Genomic DNA, 10,439 nt, shown 5'->3' with positions numbered 1-10,439 from the left:
TGAAGTGCTAACTAGAATAACCAGTTTAGAGAGGAACATAAATGATCTAATGGAGGTGAAAAACACAGCATGAGAACTTCATGAAGCATGCAAAACTATTTGTAGCCGAATTGACCAAGCAGAAGAAAGGACATCAGAGTTTGAAGACCACCTTGCCAAAATAAGGCATGCAGACAAGATTAAACAAAAAACAATAAAAAGGAACAAAGCCTTTGAAAAATATAATGTTCTGTGCAGGAAACACATGAGGGGAGAAGAAAAGACACACACTTGCAATACCTTTAAGGGTAAACAAGCTTTATCCCAGGTAAATGGCAATGCATCTATAATAAGCAAATTGATATAATAAGAACATTGCAATGGGAAGGGGAGAAGAGAAAAAATATATATATAAACGTATGTATATATATATATCTACACTCACCAGACTATGGAGGATTCATCAGCAGATCAGGAAGCAACAGTCTGGACTCCAGAGTCAGACACCCACTCACCAGACCGGGATTCACCACCACACCTGGAAACAACAGTCTGGGCCCAATAGTCAGCCACCCGTCCACGCACAGACAAGGAGAGGTCTTTGAAGCTTTGGTGCAGTTGGGGATCCTAGCTCCTTTTGTAACAAGTTGTTTGGCATGAGGCCCAGTTGCAACTGGGCTCTTTGCAGCTGGGCTGGAGGAACACAAAAAGGTCAACTTGTTTTTTTTGCGATTGGCTATTGTTTTTCAATAACTAACATATAGGAATAGACTAAAATAGAGATTTCTCCAAAACAATCTGCGCCCCAAGTTCTCTTTGCCCAGCTTGGACTCAGTCCCATTCAGCCAGAAGATGGCAGCTGCACTGACAGCCAGGCCCCCAGGCGTCCTGTCTCTTCACTGCGCTGTGACTGTTCCCTGGCCTGGAGCCCTCTCTGGGCAGCTCTGTACCTGCAGCATAGCGTCTCTCCCAGATTGTGCAGGGACCAGGGGAGGGTCAGCAGAGGAATGCCTCAAGGGGCTCACATAACCTGTTCCAGGACTTGGTGACCATTGTGTGTGTCCACATTCAATTGAGTTCAAATTTAATATTTAACTTTTCCTCCACAAATTCCCCTGTCTTGATGAATCACCTCTGTCTCGACAAGATGAAGCCCTTAGGCCGTTACACAACCTCCGCCTCCTGGGTTCAAGCGATTCCCCTGCTTCAGCCCCCGTAGCACCTGGGACTACAGGTATGTACCACCACACGTGGCTAATTTTTTGTATTTTTATTAGAGATGAGGTTTCGCCACGTTGGCCAGGCTGGTCTTGAACTCCTGACCTCATGAGACCCACCCACTTTGGCTTTCCAAAGTGCTGGGATTACAAGCGTGCACCAGCGGACTGGCCCTAAATGATTTCTTTCTGTCTCCTGTAACAGTTTGAAATTACTTAAAGGTTGTTTCAAATTGAAAAAATAAAAATAATATAGATAAAATAAAATATAAACAGTTAAAAAATTATATTAGATTACAAAATATATACGTAAATCTCGAGAGGTCAAAAATGACAAATTTGATCTTTTATAAGGTTTTATCAAAATTACCTTTAGTATTGACAATACATTATTGCTAAAGTAAAAGTTGATTTTCTCTTGAAAAAAAGTTTTATGTATTATTAATATGAGAGCAAAATATTTCTGTTCACCTTTTGAAATACATTCAACGAGAGAGAGAGTAAAGAAAAGAGAATTTTCCCAGGCTCTGGGGTGGGCTTGGCTCAGCTCAGGGAGGAAGCCCTGCCTGAAAAGGCTGCAGCGTAGGCTGTCACTCTTTCTTCACTCAGCCCAGCGTCTAATCACATCTACTGTCACTCGGGGCCTCAGAGGGCGGGGCCTTAAGCACTATCCAATCAGGGACGGCGGGCTGGAAACCGTCCAATCAGAAAGGCAGCTGGAGCGAAGAGGACGGTTTCCGGGTTTGGTGCGGCCTTTGTCTCTCGCTGTAGTTAGAGCTCCAGGTCTCGTTCTCACTGCTCCTAGATGCTCAGGCTCTGTGGTCCTGTGTCCTGCAGGTATTGGGAGATCCACAGCTAAGACACCGGGACCTCCTGGAAGCCAAAAATGGTGAGAGTGCCGGTCCGACATCCCGAGAGAGGAGAGGGACTGGTTGGAACCGGTGAAAAGTGGCTGTGGCGGGACTCAGGCCTCCCCGCAGTCAGCTCCACAATCTGCGCTCCCAGTTCTTGCCCAGCTCGGCCTCAGTCCCGTTCAGCCATAAGATGGCAGCTGTACTGACAGCCGGGCCCCGGGCGCTTTGTCTCTTCACTGAGCGGTGACTGTGCCCTGGCGTGGAGCCCTCTCTAGGCAGCTCTGCAACCGCAGCGTGGCGTCTCTCCCAGATTGTGCAGGGACCAGGGGAGGTTGGGCAGGGGGGAGAATCCCGACTTGGGGTGCGGGTTCATGAATGGGAAGAGCTTTGTTCCTTTGGGTTTACAGTGTCTCTTTTCTCCTATTAAAAATGTATGGGGCCGGACGCGGTGGCTCACGCCTATAATCCCAACGTTTTGGGAAGCCGAGGCGGGCGGATCGCTTGAGGTAAAGAGGTGTTAGGACAACAAAGTTCCTCTTAAATGACTTAACTTTCTGGTCGTAAGTTGTAAAAGTTGTAAATCAACCCTACCCCTTCTTCTTCCCCTTTTCCTTTTCTCGCAAGTCGCGCATTTACCTTATTTGGAAAAAGTTTCGGTCTAAGCTTACGGGGATCAGCTTAGATTGTGCGGTCTGATCCCAGACAACAGGGGACGGAAACAAAAACAGGAACTGCATTAGGGTTCAAAACCCCTTCCTGGCTGGGTGCGGTGGCTCAAGCCTGCAATCCCAGCACTTCGGAGGCCGAGGCGGGTGGATCACGTGGTCAGGAGTTGTAGACCAGCCTGGCAAACGTGGTGAAACGCGTCTCTACTAAAAATACGAAAACTATCTGGGCGTGGTGGCACGTGCCTGTAGTACCAGCTACTTGGAAGGCTGAGGCACGAGAATTTCTTGAACCTGGGAGGCGGAAGTTGCAGTAAGCTGAGATCCAGTCATCTTAGCCTGCTAGACAAAGCGGGACTCCGGCTCAAAAAAAAAAAAAAAAAAAGTAAGCATCTTAAAACTTCCTTTATGTAAACACTGTGAGTAATTTCACTGATTTTCTAACACTTACTTTCACAAACCAAGTGAATAACCCTGACGTGGAAATTAAAGCTTGAACCTAGTGCCTCCAAGCTAAGGCTGATATTAAGCCTGCAACAGGAGGGTTTTTGTTGTTGTGGGTTTTTTTGTTTTTTGTTTTTGTTTTGGACACAGTGTCGCTCTTGGTGCCCAGGCTGGAATGTAATGGCGTGATCTCAGCTTACCAGGTTCAAGTGATTCTCCTACCTCAGCCCCTCCAGTAACTGGGATTACAGGCATGCACCATCACGCCCGGCTAATATTGATGTTTAGTAGAGACGGGTTTTCTCCGTGTTTGTCAGGCTGGTCTTGAACTCTCTGCATCAGGCCCGCCTCAGCCTCCCAAAGTGCTGGCACTATCGGTGTGAGCCACCGCACCCGGCCAATAGGAGGTTATTAAAGACCCTGTTAGTTTTTTCTGGGGAGTCTCCCCTGCAGATATCTCAGACTGCTCACCCCAGCCATGGAAGGAGCCTTTATTCTGAAAGAAGCTACAGAGCCCTGGAAAGCTGGGGCCCTCGCAGGCAGATGCGGTTAAGATTAAGATGAAAGGAAACTGGGAGGGTCTTACTGGTAATTAAGTTGTTACGGTTTTGAGGCACTTTTTACACTTTCTAAAATAAAAATGTTAGATTTACGTAAAAAAAAAAAAAAAATGAGTTCCTAAAAAGTATTGCAACAGGAAGAAGTACCAACTAACTAAAAGATCTTTATGGCTTGCAAAAAATGTAGGCAGAAAAGGGCTTTCTTTTATAGGGAGGAGTAAACAAGATTACAGAGGAAGGTGAGAGGGGAATGGCAAATGGAGGGTGAAAAAGTTTAGATCAGAGAATGTCTTACCCTGAAATCAGCGTGTTCTTAGGAGGGACATAAAATGGGGTTGTATGTTGACTCAGACTGAGGGCAGCTCAAAGTTCACTAGTCTGAGGGATGGAGATAAACTTAAGTTTGATTAAGAAATATTTTAGGCTGAGCGCCATGGCTCAGGCATGTAATCCCAGCAGTTTGGGAGGCCGAGGCAGGCGGATCACCTGAGGTCAGGAGTTCCAGACCAGCCTGGTCAACATGTTGATACCCTGTGTCTACTAAAAATACAAAAATTAGCCAGTAGTCATGGTGGCCACCTGTAATGCCAGCTACTTGGGAGGCTGAGGCAGGAGAATTGCTTGAACCCTGGAAGCAGAGGTTGCAGTGAGCTGAGATGGTGCCAAGGAACTCCAGCCTGGGTGGCAGACCGAGACTCCATCTCAAAAAAAAAAATCATTTTGACCACTGAAGACAAATTCAACTGAATTTCTTAATGAGAAAAAGGAGAAAATATGCAGAGTATGTGTCTGGCTGTGTAATAGGTAAGAAAAGAGGGCACCATCTAAGTCATAATGAGAAGGGCGTTTCTTTCCATATACTGTTCCTGGAGCACACAAAGGATAGAGAATTTTATTAATCACAAATATTTTCCAGGATTATCTATGTATTTCATCTTTCCCCATCTCTTTTCTTTGTTCTATGCATTTCTTCCATTTGGCTTTTCCTGGGCTGCATCTTATATATGAAACCGGTAAACATAACTACAGTGTTTTGCTGAGTTCTGTAAGTAGCTGTACCAAATTATTGAATTTCAGGGAGGTTTGGGAGTCCTCAGTTTTCAAACAGTAGCTCAGAAGTATAGATTGGCCTATGGGGTTTTTGATTGGCATTTGCAGTGAGGGACAATGTTGTGAGAATGAGCCCTGGATCAGGGTCTGTGCTGACTCTGGGTGGTGTCAGAATTCAAATATTAGGCAATGAATTGGTGTTGGAAAAGTGTTTGATGTTCAGCAAACTCTACAGATTTGGTGTCAGAAAAAAGATATCACGGAGGCCTGACCTGGAACAAAGCTCTGAGTATTTGAAAATGGGAGGCTCTGTTCTCCTGTACACAGGCTGTCACACTGCCTGTTGTCCTGTGATTTAAGGTCTTCTTCCAGGGTGACAGAAGCCTGAAAACTTAGAGGAAAGAGCTCTGATGACAGACCCCCTTTTCTTGCAGCTGCCATCACAGGATTCCCACCCACTCACAAACACACACACTAGACATTGACATGTCCACACTCTTCCCAGGACTAAGCACCACCCTCAGGAACTTCACCACGGCATTTTGATCCTAGTGTTTCTTGCCAAGAACCCAGAAGTCTCTACAAGTCTCCTGGCATATCCCCACCCCTAGACACAGAATCTGCAGCAGCAACCTGTTTTCTCCACCAACCTAAGGACCTCCTATTTATAATCTCATCTATCTGCATGCAAACAAAAATAAATCAGGATACAGCACCACCTGGGCCACTATCTGTAATGAAAATCAGTCCTTTCACCTACATTGCACTCTCTCCCACTCCTCCACAGGGATTTTTTTTTTTTTAAAGCTTTGATTTTTGATGGGGTGTACACATGTGGGTTTGTTACACAGCTAAAATTATGCCATGGGAGTTTGGAGTGGAGATTATTTTGTCACTGAGGTACTAAGCATAGCACCAAACAGGTATGTTTTCTGATCCTCTTACTGCTCCCACCCTCCCCCCTCAACTAGGCCTGACTGTCTGTTGTTCTCTTTGTGTTTATGTGTTCTTATTACTTAGCTCTTACTTATAAATAATAACATGCATTTGGTTTGCTGTTTCTGCATTAGTTTTCTTTTTTTGTTTTTTGTTTTGTTTTGTTTTTTTGAGACGTATTTTTGTTCTTGTTGCCCAGGCTGGAGTGCAATTGTGCGACCTCGGCTCACCACAGTCTTTGCTTCCCGGATTCAAGCGAATCTCCTGCCTCAGCCTCCTATGTAGCTGGGATTACAGGTGCATGCCACCACACCTGGCTGATTTTGTGTTTTTAGTAGAGAGGGGTTTCTCCATGTTGGTCAGGCTGGTCTTAAACTCCTGACCTCAGGTGATTATTCCACTTTGGCCTCCCAAAGTGCTGGGATTACAGGCGTGAGCCACAGCGCCCGGCCTCTGCATTAGTTTTCTTTTTTTTTTTTTTTTTTTTTGAGACGGAGTCTTGCTCTGTCGCCCAGGCTGGAGTGCAGTGGCCGCATCTCAGCTCACTGCAAGCTCCGCCTCCCGCGTTTACGCCATTCTCCTGCCTCAGCCTCCTGAGTAGCTGGGACTACAGGCGCCCGCCACCACGCCCGGCTAGTTTTTTTGTATTTTTTAGTAGAGACGGGGTTTCACTGTGTTAGCCAGGATGGTCTCGATCTCCTGACCTCGTGATCCGCCCATCTCGGCCTCCCAAAGTGCTGGGATTACAGGCTTGAGCCACCGCGCCCGGCCTCTGCATTAGTTTTCTAAGAATAATTGTCTCCAGCTTCATCAGTGTTATTGCAAAGGACATGGTCATTTTTTTTTTTTTTAATGACCACAGAGTATTCCATGATGTTTATGTACCATGTTTTGTTTTTACTAAATCTTTTATTTTATTTTATTTTTGGAGACAGGCTTATTGCCCAGGCTAGAGTGCCATGGCATGATATTGGCATACTTTAGCTTCAACCTTTCAGGCTCAAGCAGTTCTCTCCTACTTCATCCTCCCAAGTAGCTGGGACTACACATATGCATTACCATGCCTGGCCAATTTTTCTTTTTGTATTTTCCGTGGAGACAGGATTTTGCCATGTTGCCCAGGCTGGTCTCAAACTTCTAAGCTCAGGTAATCCACCTGCCTTGGCCTCCCAAAATGCTGGGATTACAGACATGAGGCACCGCATCTGACCATACCATATTTTCTTTATCTTGTCTGCCAGTGATAGGCATTCAGGGCCTGTCCATGTCTTTGCTATAGTGAATAGTGCTGCAATGAACATGCATGTGAATATGTCTTTAAAATAATTTATATTTCTTTGGGTATATACCCAATTATGAGGTTCCTGGGTCAAATGATAATTCCGTTTTTAGTTCTGTGAGGAATCACCACACTGATTTTTACTGTCATTGAACTAATTTACACTCCCACCAGCAGAGTATAAGCATTCCGTTTTCTCTGCAACCTTACCCATCTGTTGTTTTTTGACTTATTAAAAACAGCCACTCTGATGGGTGTGAGGTGGTATTTCATTGTGGTTTTTCTTTTAATTTATTTAATGACTAGCGATGACCTTTTTTTTTTTAATATATAATGCTTGTTAGCCACATGTATTTCTTTTGACAAGCGTCTGTTCATGTTTTTTGCCCACTTTTTAATGAAGTTTGCTTTTTTTTCTTGTAAACTTGTTTAAGTTCTTAATAAATTCTGTATGTTAGACCTTTGTCAGAGGCAACGTTTGCAAATATTTTCTTTTATTCTGTAGGTTGTTTGCTCTATTTATAGTTTCCTTTGCTGTGAACAAGCTCTTTAGCTTAAATAGGTCCCATTTGTCAATTTTTGCTTTTGTTGCAGTTGCTTTTGGTACCTTTGTCATGAAGTCTTCGCCAGTTTCTGTGTCTAGAATGTTATTCCCCATGTTTTCTTGCAGAGTTTCTTATAATAAGTCTGTGATTTATCTTCAGTTGATTTTTGTGTATGGTGTAATGAAGGGGTCCAGTTTCAGTCTTCTACATAGTGCTAGGTAGTTATTCCTGTACCATTTGTTAAAGAGAGAATTCTTCCCACAATCCTCTTGTCAGCTTTGTCAAAACTCTGATGAGTATAGGAGGGTGGCATTATTTCTGGGCTCTCTATTCTGTTGCATTGGTCTTGTGCACTTATGGATATCATATAATATCTTTCTGTCTTCTGGTTTTTCCCCCATAAACATTATTTCAAGTGCATACAGTGTGCTAATTTCAGATGTCCAAGAGTTCAAAAAGTCTTTCAAAAGTTCCAAAAAAATTTTTGCAGTGCCCTTTTTTCTTTTTTCTTTTTCTTTTTTTTTTTTTTTTTTTGTTGAGATGGAGTCTTGCTCTGTCGCCCAGGCTGGAGTGCAATGGCCGGATCTCAGCTCACTGCAAGCTCCGCCTCCCGGGTTTACGCCATTCTCCTGCCTCAGCCGCCCAAGTAGCTGGGACTACAGGCGCCCGCCACCACACCCAACTAATTTTTTTTTTTTTTGTATTTTCAGTAGAGATGGGGTTTCACCGTGTTAGCCAGGATGGTCTCGATCTCCTGACCTGATGATCTGCCTGCCTCAGCCTCCCAAAGTGCTGGGATTACAGGCGTGAGCCACCACGCCTGGCTTCTATTCCCTCTTTTCTTAAGGAATTTAGAATATATGTAGATACTTTTCTCTGCTTGTTTGAATATACGTAAATCATGTCAACAACTAAATAAAACTTTTGTCATTTTTTATGACTCCAGATTATCTTTATCTAGTACTTCAGATTTATTGCTTTGTTTTGGTTCTGAAAAGTTTATTTTTTTGATTTTTATTCCTTTAAAGTAGACATAGATTTGTTTAGATACAAGCTCATTCTAGGAGCACACAGAGCTTAGCACAAAGATAAGATTAAAGGTAACAATACAGAATAATAAAGACTAAATGATACTCAGTTTCTGTGACAGAAACCTGATAATCCAAGGTAACTATCCAATATTTGCAGGCTGAAGTACTTACACTGTGAAAGCAAGAACAGTTCAGGGTATAAACTGAACAGTGGAGTCTGTAGTTGTACCTTGCTTTCTATTTATTACTTCAGAGCAATTAGCCTAGTTATGTGTAATGTTTGTAGATAACCTGCATTCACATAAATAAAACAATATTTTCTTTTTTTTTTTTTTTTTTTTTTTTTTTTGAGACAGAGTCTCACTCTGTTGCCGAGACTGGAGTGCAGTTGTTTGATCTCTGCTCACTACAACTGCTGCCTCCCAGGTTGAAGTGATTCTCCTGCCTCAGTCCCCTGAGTAGCTAGGTTTACAGGCATGCATCACCATGCCTGGCTGAGTTTTTGTATTTATAGTAGAGATGGGGTATTACCATGTTCGCCAGCTTGAACTTGAACTGCTGACCTTAGGTGATCCACGCGCCTCAGCCTCCCAGAGTGCTGGGATTACAGGCATGAGCCCTAAACAGTATTTTCTAAAATAGTATGAATACAAAGCCACAATATTTACTTTGAATTAATCACTTAAATGGTTATTTTAATACTGTTATTTATGCTTTTGAAACATAAAATGTTTTAACTGAAGTATACATTCCCCACCCACCCCCCACCGGAGTCTCGCTCTGTCGCTGGGGCTGGAGTGCAGTGGCGCCATCTCGGCTTACTGCAACCTCTGCCTCCCGGGTTCACGCCATTCTCCTGCCTCAGCCTCCTGAGTAGCTGGGACTACAGGCCCCCGCCACCATGCCCAGCTAATTTTTTTTGTATTTTCAGTAGAGACGGGGTTTCACCGTGTTAGCCAGGATGGTCTCGATCTCCTGACCTCGTGATTCACCTGCCTCGGCCTCCCAAAGTGCTAGGATTACAGGCGTGAGCCACAGCACCCAGCCTCTGTTGCCCAGGCTGGAGTGCAGTGGTGCGATCTCGGCTCACTGCAAACTCGGCCTCCGAGGTTCAAGCAATTCTCCTGCCTCAGCCTCCCAAGTAGCTGGTAGTACAGTTGTGAGCCACCAGGTCCGGCTAATTTTTTTATATGGTTTTAGTAGAGACAGAGTTTCACTATATTGGCCAGGCTGTTCTCAAACTGACCTCGTGATTCACCATCCTCGGCCTCCCAAAGTGCTGGGATTACAGGCATGAGCCACCGCGCCCAGCCTAACTGATGTATAATTTTAATTTTTTAAAATGCTACATACATTACGACTAGTTCATTAAAATTATTCATACTTAGATATTTATATCTAATATCCAAAGAATATTTACAACCAAATTGTTAGTAGATATTAGTCAGACATGTTTATTACTTTATTCAATCAGGATAATTATGATTAAGCACAATTTTAGTATCTTTTATTTCACTAAATTTGTATGTGGCTGTTACAAGACAAATAAAGACAGGTGATGTGGCCACCCAAAAACTGTAGTAGTTCTTCAATTAGCTATGTTGCAAGATCTAATATATTCCAGTGTATGAACATAGTCAGTTTCTATTTTTTCATCAAAATGTGTCATTGGAAGTTGTAAGATATATTTCAATATAGACCCCCATTCAGTGGCTAGGAGAGCACAGCAGAAATGGAAATGGAACTTTATAAAATTCTTCTGAAAATATGCCCCCGTTCTTTTCCTTTCTTTTCTTTTTTTTTTTTTTTATAGGGGAACAGAGTCTCACTCTGTCCCCTGGCTGTAGTGCACTGGCGCTATCTGGGCTCACTGCAACCT

General features: G+C 43.6%; 1 protein-coding gene across 1 annotated transcript in view; it reads left to right on the top strand.

Moving 5' to 3' along the window:
• The first annotated feature begins 1,933 nt into the window (after positions 1 to 1,933).
• LOC104664005 (zinc finger protein 626-like) overlaps positions 1,934 to 10,439 on the top strand; it is a 33,884-nt gene continuing 25,378 nt past the window's right edge. The window contains 1 exon segment of the mRNA XM_010365422.2: positions 1,934 to 2,085. Within this exon segment, the coding sequence (XP_010363724.2) occupies positions 2,083 to 2,085 (3 nt within the window). The 5' untranslated portion in view covers positions 1,934 to 2,082.

The sequence above is a fragment of the Rhinopithecus roxellana genome, chromosome 12 (genome assembly GCF_007565055.1).
Source record: "Rhinopithecus roxellana isolate Shanxi Qingling chromosome 12, ASM756505v1, whole genome shotgun sequence".
Lineage (NCBI taxonomy): Eukaryota > Metazoa > Chordata > Mammalia > Primates > Cercopithecidae > Rhinopithecus > Rhinopithecus roxellana.
This window is presented reverse-complemented; position numbering and strand designations above follow the sequence as displayed.